We start from the raw sequence: 23,023 nt of genomic DNA, 5'->3' as shown, positions 1-23,023 counted from the left end.
AGGTCCTGAAATTAGCCTTCCCCAGAAGAGAACGAACACATTCTCTTTGTGGCAATTTGTGACATATTTTATTATTATCCAACAACAGCCCTGGGCCTGTGGCTCCAGCACTTACAATCATTTATAAAGGCTCTGCCCTGTGTCAGAACGGCCACCTACTGAGGATGCTCCGTGGGCAGAGCCATGGTGGGCGGTTCGGGGAAAGCCTCAGGAAACACACTCCCCTTCTCAGGGTAGCCACGCTCTCTCTCCAGTGGCCAGAGGTTCAGGGCCTCACTGAGGCCAGAGGCTATGTGCCAGGAGGGGATAGGTGAGCTGCGTCAGCTCCATTCCTCAGGGAGCTCTCTGGAATGGATGAGAGGAGTAGATGGAGGGAGGAGTTGGTAGTGCTGGAGTAAAGAGGGTGAGCAGGGGTAGGGCATGTAAAATGCGAAAGAATGAACTCTCCGTAAGGCACTCAGAAGCAGCTTGCGGCAGGAGCATCTCTGGCTCTGAGGGAGGGAGAGCCTGAGGAAGCTCCCCTTTTATAGGTTATGCACTGTGTGTGGAGAGAGTAGAGCCTTAAGCCAACAGTGTCCCCTTACCTGCTAGAAAGACCCCTGCCAAAAGGCAGGCGACTGGGCAATGTTTCTGTTTATTTTTAGCTGAAAAGATCCCCTTTGTCCGTATTGACTGGAGAACTACCACATTTTACCCTTTCTTTGGGGAGACTCAGGCTATACATGCAAATTAGCATTTGTAGTCTTTCTTAGACCATCAAGGTGAATTATTTTTTGACCAAGATATTAAATCAGCGGAAATACCATAAGATGTTGAGAGTATAGGTTAAACAAGTCAATCCTCCACAGTTTTTATTGAGTTCCTAGGTGCAGGGAACTAAGCTGGTTTGCCACTTCAGAGGAAACGAAAATAAGTCAGAAACAGACATTGCCCGAAGGAGTCGAGAAGAATGTCTTGTGCAGAATGATAAAGCCACGATGTATGAAGTAGAAACAAAATACCACAGGGTTCAGAGCCGGGTGATAGTGTCCTGCGGGGCTGCAGTCCCTTTCGTTTAGGTATATGAGGTTCATTTAGCATCAGATTTCACTTGATCCCAGAGTCCTTAGCTATAAGATTTGCATTAGGACGTGGGAGAGAATGCCCTGCTATGTATGTCCTTAGCTACCTCTCTTCTGCGAGCCCCTGCGAATTCATCCTCCCCGACGTTATGTAGGAGTATGTATTGTCTGGCTATTTTGTCCTAACAAATGTACAGTTCAAAAGTTTGAGATACGGCATTTGTAAGGGAAAGCTTGTGTCCTGATACATACTTTGGCTCAGGCCCAGGTTGGCTGCTAGCCCTGTAACAATAAGAGCAACAACAATTAAGACTCATTGAGCTCTTTTCCCCAGAATCAGCACTAACCATTTTACATGCATTATCTCACATAATCATCACAACAAGCACCTCTAAGGGGTAAGTTATATGATTATCCACAATTTACATAAATTGAGACTTAGGTTAAGTAAATTTCCCAAGATGATTTGGCTAAAAAAGGAGAACACAGACCTATCTTACTTTCTGTAGCACAGTTGAGGCCAGAACCAGATCTACTAGACTATTCCGAGAATAAACTATCTAGGTTCCTGAGAAAAGTTAGTGTCCTGCCTACCTCCTCTCTGCCTTGGGGCTATTGTGACAAGAACCTGCAGGAGCTCAGAATGACTTGTGTTTTATTTTGTTTTGTTTTGTTAAATTGTAAAATGTACATAGCATAATATTAACCATTTGTAAGTGTACAATTCGTCGGCTTTAAATACATTCACAGTGTTGTGTAACCATCACTACTGTCCACCCTCAAGACTTTTTCATCATCCAGGATATAAAGTCTATACCCATTAAATAGTAACCCCCCCACTTCCCTCTCCCTGCCCCCATCCCTAATCAAAGATGAGTTATTGGTCTTCTATGGAGCAGGGCCAGCTCTGTTTTCTGAATTTGGATGCTGCTGCATCCCTTTACACATCACTTAAGACAAATAAGCTTTGGGCAAGAGCGATCAGTGGGAGAGGAGGAGGGAAGTGCACCCTCCTTTCATATTTACATACAGGTCAGGATGTTTCCTACATATTATCTCATGTAAAGGGACCTAAGCCGAGAGTCATTCCATATCCCTCGGGGAGATGTTTGCAGTTTTGGTTTCAATACTGGCTGGGGATTATGCAGGGAGGGAAAATAAACAATTATGCCATCCCTCAGTGCACACAAACACACAGCCAGGAGCCGACTGCACTGTGGGTAAAATGACTCCAAAATTGTGTGTAATGAGTAGGAAAAGATTAGAGACAGCTCTTGCTATGCTGAAAATTGACATTAGTGGAAGGAAAAAAAAAAACTCTTTACTAGTCGGCCTAGGAGGTCTAATTCAAGCAGTAAAAATATAAATAAATAAATAAAAGCATGTCAAGATGGTATTGGTGCTTTTTTTCCAATGAGCTCTATCTGGCCGGAAGGCTATTCAGCATAATGCAAAATTAAATTATAAAAACTGGCTGAATATTTAGATGGAAGAGCCATTTGGAAGCAGTTTATTTAGACGAACCGGCAATGACCCACAACAGGGAGACATCAAGCGTGAAATTTACTAGAAATTAGCACCAGGGTCCCAGCCTCAGCATGAATAGCTTGATAGGATGCAAATCCCAGTGATATTAAGCTGCCTCACTGCTGGTGCTACAGGGTCACTCTCAGTTGGCTTTTCATGTTATACTTATTATTTTTTCCTGGGACAGGTTATAAATAACAATAAAAAAAACATTTATTGAAAACTTTAACTGGAATGAAAGTCTATTTTAAAGTCTCTGATTACTTGGATGCTGAAATACAGCGTCAGCCGGCCATAATGAACTCATGAGAGGCACTACGTGTGTGCGGCTTGCGTATGCTTGGTGTTTACCTTCCGCTTCTAACAGATAATCTCGCCTCGAGCCAGTATGATCTGTTCCAGTTTTGAGAGAGTGGGATGCTGTGGAAGCCCCTACCACGCTGCCCCCTTGTTTGGTACATGTGGCCGCCGCGGTTGATCCATGTTGTGTGACAATGAAGGCCCTGGGCAGGGTTGGTGCCTGGGTGCTGAGAACACACTGGAGAGGCTGCGTGATCCCCATTCACGCAGATGTGCTGTGCTCAGAATGCTCAGAAGGCTTCAGGCTCCCGCCTCCCGGAGGAAGAACCTATCAGTATTTTCCATTCCCATTGCATTTCTCAGGGCCTGAGAATCAGCAGGCAGCACATGCACAGCTTTCCAATTCCCTAGACATTCCCCTAGCCTGAACCCTTGGGGATCCCTCTTCCCCTGCTACCCTTGCCTGTGCTTTCGCTCTGTCTCCTCCTGAATTTGTCAGATTGTTGCCAAATACTTCAGTCTGCCTTTTAGAATAAGTGCTTTGAGGCAGCTGTGATTCAATACCAGCGTGTTGGTTGTAGAGTTTGTGTGTTTATTCACATTTTCATATCCTTTGTTGCTTTTTTGAGTGTTTTCATGGTCTGGATTGTGGGGTATTGGTGTTCCAGGTTAGACAGAGGCATTGTTTTCTGTCTCAAGCTGGCCAGCTTCAATGAAGCCTGACCCCCTTTCTACTCACAGGCTTGGAGCCTGAAGATAGTTGTTTGGCAGTCAGATCCAAGGCCTTCACAGAACTGCTAGTACAGTTTCTGATATTTCAGAACATACCAAAAATCCAGGCAAAATTTATAAATATTCATGTATTCAGGTCTCTTTTCTGGTTATTATTTGACTCGACCATCGTATCAGATGCTGGAAAGCTGATTACTTCAGCCTCATGTTCTTTCCTCACAGTAAGAGACATGAGTTAAGAGCGAAGTGGTAATGAACCTGACTAGGATCCAGGAGGACACGAGTTCAATGCCTGGCCTTGCTCAGTGGGTCAAAGATCCGGTGTTGCTGTGAGCTGTGGTGTAGGTCATAGATGCGGCTCAGATCTGGTGTGGCAGTGGCTGTGGCGTAGGCTGGCAGCTACAGCTCTGATTTGACCCCTAGCCTGGGAACCTCCATATGCTGTGGGTGCAGCCCTAAAAAGGAAAAAAAAAGGAGTGAAGTAGTAGAACATAGACTTGAGAACCAAAATGATATGGGTTCAAAGTCTCAACTCTGCCACATACCCACTTATTTAGTTAAGCTTCAGTTTACTCACCGGTCACTTAGGTGTGAGACGAAGATTTTTCTGATAATTAAATGATGTGTGTGTGTGTGTAAAACCCTGTTCCCTGGTATACAGTGAGCTGGTCATGAAGGTGAAAAGGAGGGCCTACAGTCCATTTCACAAAGATAAAATGCATACATACTCAACTTTATCCCAATTTGCTTATACTATGAAATCGTTTTATTATTTATTTATTTATTTTTGTCTTTTCTTCTTTTCTAGGGCCGCACCTGCAGCATATGATGGTTCCCAGGCTAGGGGTCTAATGGGAGCTGTAGCCGCTGGCCTACACCACAGCCACAGCAACGCAGGATCCGAGCCACATCTGCGGACTACACCACAGCTCACGGCAACGCCGGATCCTTAACCCCCTGAGCGAAGCCATGGATCGAACCTGCAACGTCATGGTTCCTAGTTGGATTCGTTAACCATTGAGCCACAATGGGAACTCAAGTTTTATTTTTAATTAAATAAACGGGAGTACATTTTAAATAAAATCCTCTCTCGGAGTTCCCTGGTGGCCTAGCAGTTAAAGGATCCGGTGTTGTCACTGCTGTAGCTTAGGTCACTGTTGTGGTATGGTTTGATCCCTGGCCCAGGAACTTCTATACGCTGTGGGCACAGCCTAAATAAATAAGTAAATGTCTGTCTTTTGAGGGGAGCTGGGTCTGCTAATCGTAATACAGAGATGGATTTTGATGGAGACACGTGTTTAACAAACAGAAGTGAGTGAAGAGGCTGGAAACCCTGTCATTTACCTCTTAGCTTCCTTTTTAATTTCGCACATAGAATGACTTTTAGGCGCTGTTTGCTATTGCGTCGCTTTCTCCTTTTATCTCTGCCTGGCATTTCTTCTCCATGCGTGATGCTGTGGAGGGCCACTCCTTTCTGTTACTTGTTCTGAGACTGTACTCTTGGCAGCACTGAAAAATGTACTGCTAATTACGCAATTATTTTATTATGTAGCACTGGTTGAAATATCCACTAAAGAATTAATTTAGTTAAAATAATTTGAACTGAGCAATTATTTTCATAACCACGGAATTAGCGTAAAGCGCTTAAAGTCCTTTATTCCCTGCTCTTCATACAGCAGTTGTGTAATTAGCAGTAAATTTTTTTTTGGTCTTTGCTTTCCTCCCAAAGGAATAAATGTCTTTGTTCTGATCATATACGCAGAGTATATGACCACTCACATTCCATAGAGAGTTCCTGGGGCAACTTCTGAATTTTTGGAATTCTATCACAAACCAGCCAGCCAAATTGGAGCCCTGGAGAAAGGCACATGCCTTGCAGTGAGCTTGCTCACTGATGGTTTCTAAAGAGCCATTTTCACTGGAAGAAGGTAGCAGTTTAATTTGCCAGTAACTACAATGAAAGCAATTTCTATCTGGTTTGCTTTTAACTTCCTGAAAAATGCTTCTTTGCTTTGGATTTCCAGATTGATTTATTCCAAATTGAGATCCCTCTCTCTGATAGGAAAGTTTGAACTCAGTCGAACCTGTTATTTGGTATGTCAAAAGGATCCATTGTGGTTCCACTGAAATGCTCATTAAACATCTGGAATCTTAAACCTAAAACTTTAGCAGTGTTTAAACTTCAGGGAGCTGGAAATGGGAAGAAGTCATAAATTGTTGGGAAATAAATGACTGACCCTGCTTTCTAAGGACTGGCAATATTTATGCACCAGGGGGTCCCTTTTCTTCAGGCTGCTCCTGGCCTTGCAAGGGGGCAGGGCAGTGGGGGGGGGGATTACAAAGGATACTCTTTAGCAGAATAAAGGGGTGGCTCTTTTTTTTTTAAGCCTCAATTACTTCATTTTAATTAATTTTTATTAACATAGTTGATTTATAGTGTTGTGCCAATTTCTACTATACAGCCACCTGATGCAGTCATACATATAAATACATTCTCTTTCTTATATTCAATCATGGTCTATCCCAAGAGACTAGATATAGTTCCCTGTGCTATACAGTAGGACCTCATTGCTTATCCATTCTAAATGTAGTAGTTTGCATCTACCAACTCCAAACTCCCACTCCCTCCTGATCCCCTTAGCAACCACAAGTCTGAAAAATATGGAATGCTTCACAAACCTTCCTGTCGTCCTTGTGCAGGGGCCATGCTAATCTTTTCTATATAATTTCAGTTTTAGTATATGTGCTGCCAAAACAAGGACTTTTTTTTTTTTTTAATGTGGCCATGTGATATTTCCAATAAATACACACGCATTTAAATTTTTTTCTTTCATTGATACTCTGATAAAAATACAACTGAGGAGTTCCTGTTGTGGTGCAAAGGAAACAAATCCGACTGGTCTCCATGGATGCAGATTTGATCCCTGGCCTCTCTCAGTGGCTCAGGGATCCAGCATTCCTATGAGCTGTGGTGTAGGTCGAAGACACGACTCAGATCCTGTGTTGCTGTGGCTGTGGTGTGGGCCGGCAGCTGTAACTCCAGTTTGATCCCTAGCCTGGGAACTTCCATATGCCGCACGTGTGGCCCTAAAACAAGCAAAAAAAAGAAAAAAAAAAAAGCAACCGAGAAAAAATTAATTTTTCCTTTCTTGTATTCTTTCCAAAGCATTTATTCATTCAACAAACACTTATTGAGCACTGTGTTTCAGGCACTGGACAGGACCCTGGGGATACAAAGAGGAAAGATGCAGTTTTTGAAGTTTCAGTTTTTGAAGGATCCATTTCCATTAGCTGTGCATTTTAAGGGCTTATCATATGCTAAGTACCAAGAGAGGAACTGAAAAGAGCTTGAATAGTTCCTTCAGAAAACTTAATGTAGTGAGAGAGATCACATATTGACATGAAAAATACTCAACATTTGTAGAGCAAGTGTGAATTAATGTGGTGAAACCTGAGCAGAGAGATTCCAGGAGGATGTAAGATGGATATGCAATCCCCAGGGCCTGCACTCTGGATCTTGTGAAAGACAGCGCCCGTCTCTCGTGCTTTTGAAGATCCCCGGAGTCTTCAGTAGAACACAGGTGCAGATGCCGCTCACTCTAATCTTCAGGATGGCTTCACAGGACTTGGGGCAGCTGCACCCCAGACCTGTCGCCTCTGGCCACGAGCAGCCTCACTTCTCTGTGCCATGATGTCAGCAGTATGTGGAAGCACCGCTCCCTGGTTTCTGATGTGTCTCTTTCTCCCTAGATATGTACGACCAAATGCTGAAGTTCGGCGCTTACATCGTGGACGGCTTACGGGAGTGCTCGCAGCCGGTGATGGTCTATATCCCTCCTCAGGCCGAGCTTCGGGGTGGCTCCTGGGTCGTGATTGACCCCACCATCAACCCGCGGCACATGGAGATGTATGCTGACCGCGAGAGCAGGTAGCACGCCTTCCCTGCTTCCACTCGCTGCCTCTCAGCATCCTCCCACTGTCCGGTTCCTCCTGGAAAGCATTATAACCATGGGAACTTTTTGAATCTGTCTATTCCCAGAGGGCGCTGAGGTCAGAGAATCTTGTTTTCTAAATAACATCCACTAGCATGAGAAGGGAATCATGCTGGTGTCAGGCTTGCTTTCTTTCCTTTTTTAGGGCCATACATGCAGCATGTGGAAGTTCCCAGGCTAGAGGTTGAATCAGAGCTGCAGCTGCAGGCCTACACCACAGCTCACGGCAATGCCAGATCCTTAACCCACTGAGCAGGGCCAGGGATCAAACCTGCATCCTCATGGATACCAGTTGGGTTCGTTACCGCTGAGCCACAATGGGAACCCTGGTGTTAGGCTTTCTCAGTGGGACCCCCCACCCCAGAATCTTTTACCATGAAGTCCTCTATCCAGGCACCTCCAGACTCTCTCCTGTATATGTAAGCAACATATACCTGTTCACTGTCTCTGTCTCAGGGCTGTGGCAGGGGTAGCTTAAAGCCAGTTGGAGCGGAAGGGCTGGGTTGTAAGTCGGGAGTTCTGGGGTCTTCCCCCAACCCTGCCGCTGACCAGTGAGGAACATGGAGCGGTCCTCACTCTCCCTGGGCTGCTGCTTGTCTGCGGGATGAGCTGAGAGGCCATGAAGGTGCACCGTGGCGGCCGCCTTCTGTGGCTCCAGCCACAGCCTCTCCCCCACAGCCTGTGTCTCATTTTGGCCTTCCCGGAGGCTGGGAGAACAGTTTTTGCAGCACCCAAAGAACTGCAAGAGAAAATCCCAGGCGTCTGTTTGGCACCGGCACCTGAAAACACTTACGTAAAACAGATCAAATCAGCTCCCCTTCATGATCTATTTTCAATCCTACATCTAGGCATTTTATTAGAGCACCTGTGTCTTCTTTTCCCCCAAATTTCAGCCTCTTCAAAAGCTGCTTAGGAAAGTCCAGGTGTTTTATTGTCAAATCATTAGTGTTGTATACTTAGGGACTTAGGTTTAAGCCCTAACTTAGCCCCTGACCAAGTACCAGATTGGGGACAGTTCATCTGCAGACTTCAGAACAAACCTGTCTGGTTTCATGTCCAGCATCATTGCTTGTTAGCCTGGGACAAGTCTCTCAGCGTCCTGTACCTTAGTGTCCTCTGTAAAATGGGGTATAAGCACCTTACCTCATAGGGGACGTGGACTGAGCATGGGATCGTCACACAAGTCTTAGAACAGTGCCATGCACAGGGTAAGCATTAGCTATAATTTTTTAAACGGAGAAGTTTTTTAAAAAGGGGTTTTAGGGTAGAGGTCCTGGTAATAGAACCTCATTAGCATGCACTAGAAGTGCCCTGAAACCCTTCACTTTGTTGTTTCCATAGCAGGAGGCAGAACGTTTCTTCTCCAGCTCGGCCTGGTCTGGCTGGGCCTGCCTGAGTGCCACCAGCAGACCGACACCACTGTGTGGGACTGGCCAGCACGCACCTCTCATTGCACGGCCTAAGTGCTGAAGGTCGTTCCCCTGGCACCATGCCTACATCCTCATTTTATTTTTTTCTGGAAAATATGATTCCTGTCACCCCTTGTCAACTGTAGGTTGTGGCATCTGTATTCTCCCTTTGAGATGGAAGTAGACTGGGATAGCAATGAGGATTATCTTAATTGCTTTTTGCCAGGCCTTTCTCATACCCCACTTAGGCTCCTCTCTGGTGCCTGGTTCTCTCCCTGGGGTTATTTCTGTGAACCATGGGTGGGCAAAACCATAATGAAGCTATTTCCTGGTCCACGGATTGTAACTGGCCTCATTCCGTTGTCTCCTTCCTTTAACGTGCCTCTGTTTCTGTTCTGTTTTGTTTCCTTCTCTCTCTCTGATTCAGGGGATCCGTTCTGGAACCAGAAGGGACCGTAGAAATCAAATTCCGCAGAAAGGATCTGGTGAAAACGATGCGTCGGGTGGACCCAGTCTACATCCACTTGGCTGAGCGATTGGGTATGTCTGCGTGTCCTCCTGGCGAGCCAATGAGCCGTTCAGCTCATCTGTAATGAGTGCATTCATAGGCCAGGGGAGGAGGCATTGAAGCATTTGATCAAATTCATGATAATCTTTATTTACTGTCCTCTATATGGTAAGAACCCTGGTAGAATGAAATAGTGTGTGTAATAGGAGGGAAAGCAGGCCCTAAGAAAGCAGAAGTCACCCGATTTTTCCTCTGATAATTCCTTTAAGTTCAAACAGCCCATCTTTCTAGGTCTGTGGCTGTTCTACTTGTACAGAGGGTTAGCTGGAAGCTGCTGTTGTGGGCGGGCTGATCGGGCATAGAACATGTGCGGCCTTAATATCCTGTTTCTGCTGGTCTCTTTGGACGAGCCCGCCCCGTTGCTGAGCGATGTGAGAGTCCTTGTCATGGGATGGAAAAGCCAGAGCCCTTGCCCGGGCGGCATTTGGGGCCGTCCTGAGCGCGAGAGATGGAGTAAAGGTTGTGCACTGTGCTTGCAGACCCAGGCTGCCAGTCCCGAATGTGCTGCTCGTTTGTTTCTGGAGCTTGGGGAGGGTGCTTGCAACTCAGACGTTGGGAGCCCTGTGTGGCATCCAGAACCTGAATGAGTTTTAGAATCTTTAAAAACACTGACTTTCTGCCCAGGTCTCCCATTGAGCCTCTTACCATGGTAGCAAAAGCAAATGGCTTGAGGTTCTTTTGTTTGTTGGTTTGTTTTGTTTTTCTCAAGGAACAGAGAGATTGTCTTTAAAAGGTAGGGAAACTCAGAGAATGGGAGACAAAAAAAGATGCGAGCTCATTTATGTTCCAAGCAGTCATTTAACTAATAACGAACCCTTTGTGAACTCTTTACATGCTTACCCTCGCTAATGTAAAAGCTTCAGAGTAGTAGCCTGCCCTCAGCCTAGAAACTACACGTCCCGGCGTTTACAGCACTGAGCCAGGCACGGTGTTGCTTACCACACCAGTGACTCAGGTTGCCGTAAACCCTGCTTGTACCCCACTGTTTGCCGTTCGGAGGACACAACCACCGCAAACTCCCATCCTCCTCAGCCTGATCCTTTTATGGGCAATGCACACATACAACAAGAAATTGGCCAAGTTGTTTGTAAAAATCTATTGCCACCCAGAATTGTTGAGGTGTTTTTTTTTTTTTTTTCCCCTCTTCTCCGAACAGGATAATTACTTCTGACCAACCCCATACACTTTAATTAAAGTGACTGCAGCTCAAGAGCAAGTTACAACTCTAACACAGAGAAAGCTCTAAAAGCTTCAGCCACTGATAAGCATCTCACTTAGATGGCTCAGAATTGCTCCCAGCACCCGCCACGTTGCCACTGTTTTTACGGCTAATTCTGCACAAATGCAGCAACGCCACAATTGCAGGACACGGCGAATTGCGTAATTTTCTCTTTCTCTCTCTCTCTCTCTGTCTGTCTTTTTTTTTCCCCCTTTTTTGCTGGTTTTCTTTCTGGCCAATTTAAAATTTGTCAAAGTCGGTCTTCTTCTGGATCACTGCCCTTTGATATTTCGCGCACTCCATTTGCCACAAACAAGCCGCAGGGCCGCAGTTCATGCTGACTCTAGCAGAAGCAGAGAGAGCTCCATTTATCTTACACTGCCTGCTCAATTCCTACTCATTAACTGGGGGTTCACTGCCTCTTTTTAACCCCCCAATGGCTGTTATCATCCCTTCAGAGTAACTGGGTGGTAGGCAGAGGGATCCTCTCTGACATCTGTTTGCAGAACAGCCAGAGGGTGAGGGGTGTGGGGCTGAAGCGCCTTCCTCTTAAAGGCAAGTGATAGTGCACCCACCTTCACCCAGCACCTTTTAACTCTGGAAACGCAGGAAGGGGACAAGGGAGGAGATTCCCAAGTGATGGCCATTTAATCGTTTGTTACAAATCATCTCATTATCAATTTCCTGTCCACGTTGGGGAAAACCATCTTTATTTAACCTTGACCAAAATGGCACTAAGAAAGACTCCTTAGTCGGCTAAATGTGAAGCAGGCTCTGGGCCAGGGCAGCTCGGGACATGAGCACTGGAGCAGAGTAAAAATAACTATGTACAGGTCTTGGGCGTGTTGCTTGCAGGTAAGTTGTTTAACTTCTCGGAACATCAGTTTCTTCCACCAGAAAGTGAGGATAAGGCCCACCCACCCCAGCCAGCATGCGAGTCTGATGGATGTGCGTTTGCTTCAAATCTGCAAAGTGCTTTTCAAACACGGGGGTTGGCATCACTTTCTTTTCATCCTAATCGTCAGAGCAAGCGGATGCCATGTTAGGAATCGAGCATTCTCTGGGGCTCAGGCCCCCTTTGGGAGCCAGCGGTATAGGGAAGAAAATACAGAAGAGGCAGAAGAAGTGGCCTTGTCTCTTGGGCATTCTTGGTCTTCCAGGGACACGTACACGTCCAGGCGTGTTTGTGACGTGTCAGATCAGCAGGGACATAACAGAACATCCCTGAACCCGGCTCCTTCTGTGTTCACACTGGCTTTTGGCCCCTATCTCAATGCCTAGAACCAACTGTCCAAAATGCTTTTTCACAGAGTGAGTGAAAATGGTCTCATTTTCCAGAGTAGGAGATGAAGGCAGAAAGAAGAGAAAGATTCGTCATCCAAGATACAAAGTAAATGTACATCGGAGCCTAGAAGGGAAATTGTTCCCTGTGTTCCATTTTTTTCAGGGTTGCCTCTGATTTTACCTCAGCTGAGTATTGAGCCTGATCAAAATTAAGCAAGAATTCTTTGAACAAGTGTTCTTTCCCTTTGTGACCTAAAGCCAACTCTATGGAGAGAAGTCAGACTTGGGAGAAAGCCTGTAGGTGTGGGTGTTGCCTTGCGTTCCCAGTTTCTTCCCAAATCAGCCTTTGCGACAAGGTTGGGGGTGCCTCCAACCAGTGCACAATGATTGTGCTCCAAAATGTGAATACTATTTACTCTCTAAGGATAGTGAGTAATAGTGAACTTTTTTTTTTTTTGTCTTTTTAGAGACACACCTACTGCATATGGAAGTTCCCAGGCAAGGGGATAAATCAGAGCTGCAGCTTTGGCCTATACCGCAGCCACAGCAACACCAGATCCGAGCTGGGTCTGTGACCTACATCACAGCTCATAGCAACGCTGGATCCTTAACCCACTGAGTGAGGCCAAGAATCGAACCTGCATCCTTATGGAAACTAGTCAGATTCGTTACCATTGAGCCACAATGGGAACTTCCAATATTGAACTTCTGAACAGCTAATTTCATCTCTTTCAGGATTTTAATTTTTGAAAAATGTATACTTAGTTTGGGTAGGAAGGTAATGAATTACTAGTTTGCAGTTCTGTGATTTTAAGAGAGAGCATGAAAATAGTACATAGATAGAGTCCTGATAAAGGTAAGGGAAGATTTACCCCAGCAGGAACTGTGATGTCACCTCAAACACCAGCGTGTTGTTGTATGGCTGGACCAAGTCTGACCCTGGATTCTCAGAACTGGGTTGGGGGGAGTCAGTGTAGAGAGAAAAACGTCCTGCCATTCTGGTTCCCTTAAGGAAGTTAAATTCCTCCCCTGGAAGTAGACCGCAGGCTTCCAAGGCCCTCCAGTGTCCCTTTGACTGCTTCACCTCCAGGAGCAGGGAGAACAGTGCCCAGCCTGGCCCCTTAAATGCTGTGACCTGAGGGCCTCTCCTGGGTCGTCACCTCCTCTTGTGTTAAGAAGGAAATGATAAATCAATTTAAGGACAGAGAGAACTGTCTAGCCCAAGTGTGAAGCCACTGTAAGCTCCCCACCGTCCCTTTCCCTCAGTGAGTCTCTGGAAAAAGAGCCACTTAGTGGAACTTCATTCTGCTCCAGACATTCGTCTTGGCCATGGTCCTGTTCCCAGACAGCAGGCAGCCTGCCATGCAGCACCCTGACCGTGCCCACACAGATGAAGCGTGCCCCGGGAGTGACCCTGGTGAGCACTGCTGGCCCTTGCCTGGCCATTCAGGCTGCCCAGTGCCCAGCATGCCTTCGAGCCTGAGCTCTCCAGGTGCTGCTGGGGCATTGTGGCTGCAGGTAAGGATAGGTGTGTCTGTGAAAATCCTCAGGGATGCCCCCTGCCAGCCTGCCCTTCAGCCACCAGGATGATAGGAAATGGACACTTCCTTGGGCTAAGGGGATTTGGGGTTCAGCTGATTTTCTGGCACAGGCAATCAGTGTTTCTGAGCTGTGTGTACCTGTATCCGTCTTTAAGAAGCTATAAGCTGAAAAGAGCCAGAGCTGCTTGTTGGTGCAGAAAGCAGTGTCTTGACCTGGCAAGTTGAGAATGGGAAAGAAAGCAGTGGACTCTGGTCCTCCCCCCGCCCACCGTGGTACGTGGAGTGTCCTCACTGGTACCGTGGCCACCAAGCACTGGGCTGTGTGGTGGGCTGAGATGACAGGATCATGCCACCTCCCTTAAGTCCGCAGCAGCTTGAAACCCACCTTGTCACTGATTCAGAAGCTCTTTGGCATGATGCACTTTAGGGCACATAATGCAGCATTTTCTGGGACTGAGAAGGGGTCTTTTTGGTGTGATCCATTAACCAGACTATAGGAGCATCTGGGCTGGCCTCTTCCTGGGAAGCAGTGAGTCCCAACTCCATGGGGCTGGAGGGACCTGCCAGGCATTTTCTTAGACTGAACCTAAACTTCTGCCCGTCTGAAGCTGTCGTCAGAACGCGTCGGAGACCCTTTTCCCCACTTCGTCCTAGTTGACCCAGATCCCTGTGCCTCCACCTGTCGGACGTAGGGGGAGCAACGCAGAGAAAGAAAGTAGTACTGCCAGGCTTCTTACCCTTGGAGCTCAGATAACTCTGCCGTTTCCCGACTTTTTTGTGGGAGGCGTTTGCATGGGGACACAGGGGAGTAATGGGAATTTTCATTCCCATTTGGGAATCTCTGGGTCGTCTATATAATCTTAAAAAATAGGAACAGTAGATCACTAGTACCATGGCAAGGAACCTTAGGGTTAAACATCCCTTGAGAGAGGATAGCTGTTAAAATCAATATGCAAATACAGTTGTATTTAGATAGGTATGGCCCCCTTTGAAGAAAAGCAGATATATGAAAATGGGATTTAAAAAAAAAAAAACTAGATACATTGGGAGAAATTATTCCCATTACAAACGGATTATTTGCTTTACCAAAGGATTCACTGCAGGGTTCCGTCTAAATGGCTCCCTTAAGGCATTTAAAATAGGATCTGATTTACGCAGTTTTTCAAGAATGCTTTTGTGTGAAGAAAGGCACACCTGTTATGGGTACAGAAATAGTTTTGCAGGTCCCCCCCCCCCCGCCCTATCTTACTATCTTTATAGAGAAATTTCTTTCAACATCGAAAATGTGATTACATAGGTCTTTTAAACAGCTACTTATGTTTGTACTTCTGAATCTTAATAAGATTCCAGTCTTTTTTATGCTGATTTTTCAATCTCCAGGTTGAGGAATGGGTGTGTGTTCTCATATCTGAGATATGCAGGGGCTTAGTGGGGAGAGCGATCTAGTCCTTTCTTTAGTATCATACGCATTCAACCAATCAAAGGAAATTGCCTTTTTCAGAGGACGAAGAAGGGGCCCATAAAAGTAAAAATTGGGTTTAAATTTACGTAGGCTTCTTGGTATAACTTTAAAAAAAAATTAAGAATTAAAATAACACACACTTTAATATTACATTCTTTTATAAAACATTTTGCCTGTTTGCCAGATTAGAATTTTTGTTACGTAAACAAGAAAGAGCTCAAAAAAAGGAGACTTCCGCAAGGTCACCCAAGTGCCTTTGGCTGAGCAGAGAATTTTTAGCCTACCACTCTGATTTTCATTCAACACTTTGAAGGCCTCAGCGCCTCCCCCCCCCAAATCCTGCTCCTTAGGATGGTCTGCTCTTCCACACTGTAAGGCCGGTCACCCCCTGCCCTCCCCCAGTGTCACACTGGCTAAAAACACCTCCTGCTGCAGAAATGAGCCGTCTCCTCTGAAGCTTCTCCTCAGCTTTGACCCCGTGGAAGAGAGATGTGGTTTTCATTATGTCCTGGCCCCGGGGACACCCCAGGCTGCTGTCCTGTTGACACTTTTAGGTCAGTTTAACTTGTTTCATTTTAAGATGTTTTGTTTTGTCTTGTCTTTTGTCTTTTTAGGGCCACACCTATGGAGGTTCCCAGGCTAGGGGGTCTAATCGGAACTGTAGCTGCCAGCCTATACCACAGATACAGCAATGCAGGATCCAAGCCTCGTCTGTGACCTACACCACAGCTCATGGCAATGCTGGATCCCCAGCCCACTGAGCAAGGTCAGGGATCGAACCCACATACTCATGGATACTAGTTGAGTGCATTAACCACTGAGCCACAATGGGAACTCCAACTTGTTTCATTTTAAAAATCATAGACTCCGAAGCCAGACTACCTAAGGCCAAATCCCAACTCCACCATTTCCTGGCTTTATGGCCTTGAACAAGTTATTTCACTTTATTTGGTGCCTTGGTTTCCTTACCTTTAAGATCACAAGGACCTTTTAGGGGGCCAGGATGAAATAAGATGAAAAGTGCTTAAACAGCATGAGCAGTATGGTAACATCTCAATAATGTTAGCTCTCCTTTGACCAGACTAATAATGCCTCTTTTTGTGTTTAACTCTTTAAATGTTTTTAATTGTAAGGTTGGATTTTTAGGATTTCATGGAGACTTTTTATTTGGGGAAGGAAGGAGTGGGGCTAACCTACCTCTCTTTTCCCGTTTCAGCCTTTCCCTAAAGTAGGATTCTAGGAAAGGATGACTTTCCTCTCTGTAGCATATTCTTAAACACACTCACACACGTACACACACTGGCTTGCTTTCCTAAAAACCCTGAGGCCCTGCAATCTGGCTAGAAAAGAAAGAAAACCATTCCAAGATATTTAATTGTACAGGGAGCTTACCGGATTGATCGAGAGCTTAGCTTTTTACAATAGTCCAGTGAATAAGAAATGCTCCTGACAAACGATCAATGATGGGATAATCACTCTTTATCCCCCGCCTCATTCTTACCTTCTTTCTTTCAGGAGAACAGGGTTCAGAAGTCAAAAATCTTTATAGACGCTGCTTTTAAATTAAGCAGAAAATAGACATTGACATATTTGTTAATCTCCCCTAAATCATTACCGGGGCTGGCTGCTTTGCTGTACAAGGAGAGGGGGGCGCTCCGTGTGCTACACGAGGCTGTACCGAGCTGAAGAGCAGCCTTTTATTTTTAGAAAAGAAAATTTAGAGACACCCCCCCAACACCCCTTAACAACAAAGCACACAAATCTTTGGCTTTCTCACATGCCCTTAAAAATACATACATTCCCTACTTCTGTCTCTTCCCTGCTTTGATGCTTTTTTAAGGTCAGTCTTGAACTGTAATCAGAGGCATCACTGAAGGAATCAAAGAAGGCAGGCTTCAGGGGAATGTTCGGTGATCCTCCCCATCTGGGAGGGCCAGAGCGTTATAGGTGTTTATTTCATTGCACTTTGAAAGCTCCAGAACAGCTTGATGGGGTGGGTGAGACCTTGGTCAGTCCAGGAACTAGCCTGCCCCTCTGCCCCAACATTGTTCCCACAATGCCCTGTGCCTAAGCCCGGAGGTCCTCCCCCTGCACCCAGCACTGAGCCGTGCTCATCATTCCTCCTAACACAGTGAACCAAACCTTCCAGCTAATTGCCCTTACTCTGCGGCCACTGCAGGACACCTGCTTGTCCACTTTGGGTACCATTTAATGAAGAGAACAGGCTTCAGAGACAGCCAGACCCAAGTGTAAATCCTGACTTTGCTGCTTAAGAGGTGGGTGCCATTGGGCAAGCCACTTTTACATTTCAGAGCCTTGGTTTTCTCCTCTGTAAAAGAAATACCCCGTCTGTAAGGTTGGGTTATCATAAGGAAGGAGATGGTGTGTGTGATACAACTTGCAGAGCGTTCCGTAACCTTGGCAGCTTGGTTACTTGGCAGCTTGGCAGCAGTGCCAGCAGCTGACCAGACCTAGGTCTGACTTGCGGGTGGTCACATATGAGCTGAGTGGTCCTGAAACCATGGGGTGCAGTGCCTGGTGCACAGGAAATGCTCAACAAATGGTGTGTGTTTATATGGGACATATACGTGTATGTATGTTGTTGAGCCAGAGAATTGTTGATGAGGGTCTGGAAGTCCCCATTCAGCCGTATGCATGGTCCGCCCATCCCTTCCCCACCAGCAGGGCTGTGATTTTACCTGCTGGTCTCACAGTGCCTGAGTCACTGCGAGTTCCATTCCAGACCACCACAATAGAGCCAGTATTGCCATAAAGCAAGTCACATGGCTTTTGTGGTTTCCCAGTACATAGAAAAGTTATGTTTACATTGTAGTGAGGTCTTTTAAGTATGCAGTAACACTACGTCTAAAAAACTAACATACATACCCTCATTTCAAAATGCTTTAGTGCTAGAAAATACTAACCATCATCCGTGCCTTCAGTGAATCACCAACTTTTTGCTGGTGGAAGATCTTGCCTCCGTGTTGATGGCTGCTGACTGACCAGGGTGGTGGTTGCTGAAGGTTGGGGTGGCTGTGGCCGTTTCTTAAAATAAGACAACAGTGAAGTTTGCGGCATTGATGGACGCTTCCTTTCACGAACAATTCCTCTGTAGCGTGCAAGGCCGCTTAATAGTCTGTTTTTCACCATAGCAAATGTAATACAGGTATATCTTGTTTTTTTGCACTTATAAACTTTCTCATTAATATTTCTGTGATATGCGATCAGTGATCTTTTTCTTCTTTTTCTTTTTTTTCGGACCACATCAGCTGCATATGGCAGTTTCCAGGCTAGGGGTTGAATTGGAACTGCAGCTGCCAGCCTATATCACAGCAACACGGGATCTAAGCCATGTCTGCGACCTACACCACAGCTCACGGCAATGCTGGATCCCCGACCCCTGAGCGAGGGAGGGATCAAATCTGGATCCTCATGGATACTAGTCGGATTCGTTTCTGCTGTGCCACAAGGGGAACTCAGATCAGTGATCTTTGACATTATGTTTTGATACTTGGTACTTGTGTTGGCATTTTCAGCAGAAAGTATTCTTTAGGTCTGCCTGTAACATGAGGAGCTACCCTTACTAAACCTTGGGCCTGCCCCGAGACTTGTGTCTGACCTACAGAACGGGGATCATGAGAGGTGTCACCTGGGTCTGTTGGAGTAGGGCCAGGAGGGAACTTCAGCTTTATTGGGCAGGATTCTGCCTTCATCACTTAGCCTTCTTCTGAAATTAAAGGGCTACTGCAGCTGAAGCATTTGTACAAGTAAGTAAGGACCACCCACAACACAGTGTTCAGAAGCCTTGGGAGCTGGGCTGCTGCACCTGGGGCCTGGCTTTATGACCTCAGTAAAGTTACCTGAATTTCCAGTGCCTCAGTTTGCTCACCTGTAAGATGAGGATAATAACAATGCCGGCCTCATAAGGCTGTTGTACAGATTAAACGAGTTAATAGAAAGCACTTAGAACAGTGCCCTGTAAATATTAACTTTGATTACTGATGATATGCACTGGGGAGCCTGGATAGACTTTTTCTGTTTCTTTTGTGTTTAGTTTTTTCACTTGGGGTATTTTTTTAACTTTCCATTTGATAAAACGTTACAGAAAAGTTACAGAAATGGTACAAGGAACTTCTGAGGCACTTTTCTCAGATTCACCTGTTTGCATCTTGTCCCACTTGCTTTTCTGTTTCCACACACTCCCATGCTCCCTTGCTTACCCTACACGCATCCACATCGGTTTTGAACCCTCTGCAAGTAATCTGTGGACATCATGCTCTCTTATCCATAAATATTCTCTGTGTGTGTCTAAGAACACAGACTTTCACATAAGCACAATATATTCATTAAAATGAACTATATTGGAGTTCCCATGGTGGCACAACGGTAAAGAACCTGACTTAGTAACCATGAGGACACAGGTTCAATCCCTGGCCTCGCTCAGTGGGTTAAGAATCCAGCATTGCCGTGAGCTGTGGTGTAGGTCGCAGACTCAGCTCGGATCCTGTGTTACTGTGGCTGTGGTATAGGCTGGCAGCTCTGATAAGACCCCTGGCCTGGGAACTTCCATATGCTGCAGGTGCAGACTTAAAAAGACCAAAAAAAAAAAAAAAAAAAAAATAGAGGAACTATAACATCGATACAGTACTACTGTCTAATCCATGATTCATATTAAAATTTTACCAGTTGTCCCAATAATGTCCTTTATACCAATAATGTCCTTTATAGGTTTCTTTTGTTTTGGGTATTTTGCTGTTTGTTTGTTTTAGTCCGGATCTGAGATCTAACGGCAGACCACATGTTGCAGTTTGTTGTCAAGTGTTTTTACTCTCCTTTAACCCGGGGTAGTTCTTGGGCTTTTCCTTGTCTTTTATGATCTTGACACTTTAATTTAGAGAGCGCTGGCCACTCTGGGGAGCGTGTTCCTTCTCCATTTGGGTCTGTCTTATATTTTGCCATGGTTGGATTTAGGGTATGCATTTTTGGCAGCAGTGTTGCAGAAGCGACATTATGTCCTCAGGGCATCGTACCGGGAGACACATGATGAGCTCGTCCTATTCTTGGTGCTGGTTAACTCTGATTGCTTGTTGAAGGTTATGTTTGCTGCGTTCATCCACTGTAAAGTTGCCAATCTTCCGCTTTGTAATTAGTAATTTGTAAGGAAATACTTTGAGACCATGTAAATATCCTTTTCCTCATCAAACTTTAACCCACTAGGTTTAGTAGCTATTGATAATTCTTGGCAGAATCAATTACTGTGATGGCTGTAAAATGGTGAATTTCTGTCTATTAGTTGTTAGTCTCTGGGGAGGGTGAGCTTTCCCTCTTCTCTCCCATTTAATTTCTTTTTTTTTTCTTTTTTTGTCTTTTTGCCTTTTCTAGGGCCACCCCCTCAGCATATGGAGGTTCCCAGGCTAAGGGGTTTAATCGGAGCCGTAGGGGCCAGCCTACGCCAGAGCCACAGCAACTCGGGATCTGAGCCGTGTCTGTGACCTACACCACAGCTCAGGGCAACGCCAGATCCTTAACCCACTGAGCGAGGCCAGGGATCGAACCTGCAACCCCATGGTTCCTAGTCAGATTTGTTAACCACTGCACCACGACGGGAACTCCTCCCATTTAATTATTTTTAGGGTGGACTTACAGGTTCTTATTTTATCCCATAAATACTGTCTGATAATTATCCTATGCTCAAATTGACCCAAGTCTGGCCAGTGGGAACACCTTCAAACTGGCTTCTGTGTCCTTTTAACACATCCCAACATTTTTTGAGTGCGTCCTAATTTTTTTGGTGACAGTATGTTCCAGGTTCATCTTACTAGTTTTCCCGCCTCCCTCTTTTAGCCCAAATCAACCATTTGTCCAAAGAGTCTTGGTTCTTTTTACTGGGAAAGGAAAAGTGTCTGCTTCCCCGTGGAGGGTGTAATACCTGAGGCAGCCTCACCCCAGAAGAAACCAGTCAGCTCTCCTCCCAGGAATTCTCCAGGCAGATCCAACCAGAATGAGTGGGCGTCCATTTCATACCACAGCCCAGGGCCCGCTGTTGCCATGTTTACCTGGTTTGGAAAGAAGACTGCGGAGGAGTCAAGGGCCCAGAGTGAGGGGTCAGCGATTGTCGTCTGTGTGAGAGCCCGAGAAGAGACAGCCCTCCACACTGCACATCACAGTTTCAAAGTAGTGATGGGTGTTAAAAAAAAAAAAAATGGAGTTGGGCATCCAAAAACCTCATAAATATGAAACCAGGCACCAGAGTTACATTCCTGTTCTGTTAACATGTATTTAAGTGTAATACTTACAGCTCGCTCAGCAGCCCCAAGACTGTTTATGGCGCATGATTCATAGTGGCATAAAAAGCAAGGCCCCTTCCAGACGGACATGCTTGAAATAGACCTTTCTCTTCTGCATCCCGTCACCTGTGGTCATGTATTTATTTGTCAGCTCTGGTGACCAAGCACGTCAGTTTGTCCCCAGCACCAGGGGCTGTCACCTACTGTAACTTCAGCTAGACTTAGTCTTCCTTAACTAGGCAGGCAGCTAAATTTTCAGGTCCCAGTCTGAGCATAATTAGGAAGAAAAGCACTGGGACACTACTGGGTAGGGGCATGGGTGGGAGGCTCGTTGGTATCGGAAATTCCCAAGTCTCCTTTCTGTTGACTGAAGGGACCCTGTGCGTGTAAGCCTGGTGATCCAGATGGGCAGTGCCAACTGCCTTTCTCTTTCCCTCCTCCCTCTTTTAGCCCAAGAACAAGAATGTCTTTGCCACTGAGGTCAGAGTTTGGCTCTGGCAGTAGCAGCACAGGCAGGAGGTTAGGAGGCTGGTTATCCACTGAACCGGTATCAGACACGAGCTTCTGGCTCTAATTAGATTGGATTCTACTGATTTCATGTTTAAAGTCTCCAAACCAGAGATCAAAGGCGTGAAGTAAAGCAGCTCTCAGCCTGAGGCATCTTCAGGTCCTAACCAAGCTGGGCAGATGACCACTGTGGATGTGGGGAAAGAGGAGCTGCTGGCTTGTGTCCAGAGGCACAGGGATGCTCCCGTACCCTGTCCCCTGCTCAGAGGAGTCCAGCCACTCTGGGCTGGTCAGCAGGGCAAGTTACGATGTCCTTCGTGGGGACGAGGAGCCTGTTGTCAGTCAGTGAGATGCTAGAGGCAAGGCCTCCAGGCGATGGCTTGCACCTGCTCAGGGAGCACCTGGGGAAAGGAGCACCCTCAGCTGCTCTCGTAGCTATCAGCTCCCCAGGGAAGGGAGGACAGGTGGGCTCTGTGGCAAGGACAGGTCTGGCATCCAGCAGAGTCCAGTTACTCAGCGGAGAGGAGGGGAAGCCGTGGACAGCCAGGCCACAGGGCCTCCCGTGACTGTGCTGCTCTGACTTATTTTGATGCAGGCACCCCAGAGCTCAGCACGGCTGAGCGGAAGGAGCTGGAGAGCAAGCTGAAGGAGCGGGAGGAGTTCCTCCTCCCCATTTACCATCAGGTAGCCGTGCAGTTTGCTGACTTGCACGACACACCGGGCCGGATGCAGGAGAAGGGGGTTATTAACGTAAGTACAGTGGCAGCTGCTTCTCCTGACTTGTCAGAGACGCGCCACCAGCCTGTGTCTGCCTCTTGCATGCGGGCTCACATGCAGGGAGCTGTCAGGGCTGCATTAAAACTGCGTGTGTGGATCAAACCATGTTCAGTTCTTTTGGAGAGACTTTTCCCTTTTCTACAACCATTATCATCCTGAAACAATTTATGACATGGCTTACTGGGACCCCTCAGGAGGCAGGCCCCATTTTATTGACGGGAAGCTGAGTCCCATGTGCTCTGCTGGGGACAGCTGCCCGGGGGTCCTCAGGCTGTGGGTTACCCCAGGGTGAACACCCTGCTCAAAAAAAAAAAAAAAAAAATCCCTCACTCTCTGGTTATGTGGGAATTTGTGGCC

General features: G+C 46.2%; 1 protein-coding gene, 1 long non-coding RNA gene and 1 other non-coding gene across 43 annotated transcripts in view; 1 reads left to right on the top strand and 2 right to left on the bottom strand.

Annotated features, from left to right (window-relative positions):
• The window catches only part of ACACA (acetyl-CoA carboxylase alpha), a 293,326-nt gene that overhangs the window by 259,735 nt on the left and 10,568 nt on the right, over positions 1–23,023 (top strand). For all 41 annotated transcript variants that reach the window (XR_014820335.1, XR_014820333.1, XR_014820334.1 and 38 more), the window contains 3 exon segments: positions 7,371–7,548; positions 9,449–9,561; positions 22,485–22,639. Coding sequence is in view for 34 of the 41 variants with exons in the window: in XM_084982960.1 (XP_084839086.1) it covers positions 7,371–7,548; positions 9,449–9,561; positions 22,485–22,639 (446 nt within the window). In the remaining 7 variants the exon portion in view is untranslated.
• On the bottom strand, positions 6,276–6,382 carry LOC146398233 (U6 spliceosomal RNA). The gene has a single exon (XR_014822167.1). It is a non-coding gene; the product is annotated as a U6 spliceosomal RNA (small nuclear RNA).
• Positions 15,236–22,988, bottom strand: LOC146398232 (uncharacterized). Its single transcript, XR_014821361.1, has 2 exons — positions 20,629–22,988; positions 15,236–18,495 (listed from the first exon to the last, which is right to left on the bottom strand). It is a non-coding gene; the product is annotated as an uncharacterized LOC146398232 (long non-coding RNA).

The sequence above is a fragment of the Sus scrofa genome, chromosome 12, assembly GCF_054392235.1.
Source record: "Sus scrofa isolate SSC_HxYL_T2T_F1_AM1 chromosome 12, Sscrofa_HxYL_maternal_Yorkshire_Landrace_v2.0, whole genome shotgun sequence".
In the NCBI taxonomy this organism is placed as follows: Eukaryota; Metazoa; Chordata; class Mammalia; order Artiodactyla; family Suidae; genus Sus; species Sus scrofa.
Note: the sequence above shows the minus strand (reverse complement) of the source record. Positions and strands in the feature narration are given on the sequence as shown.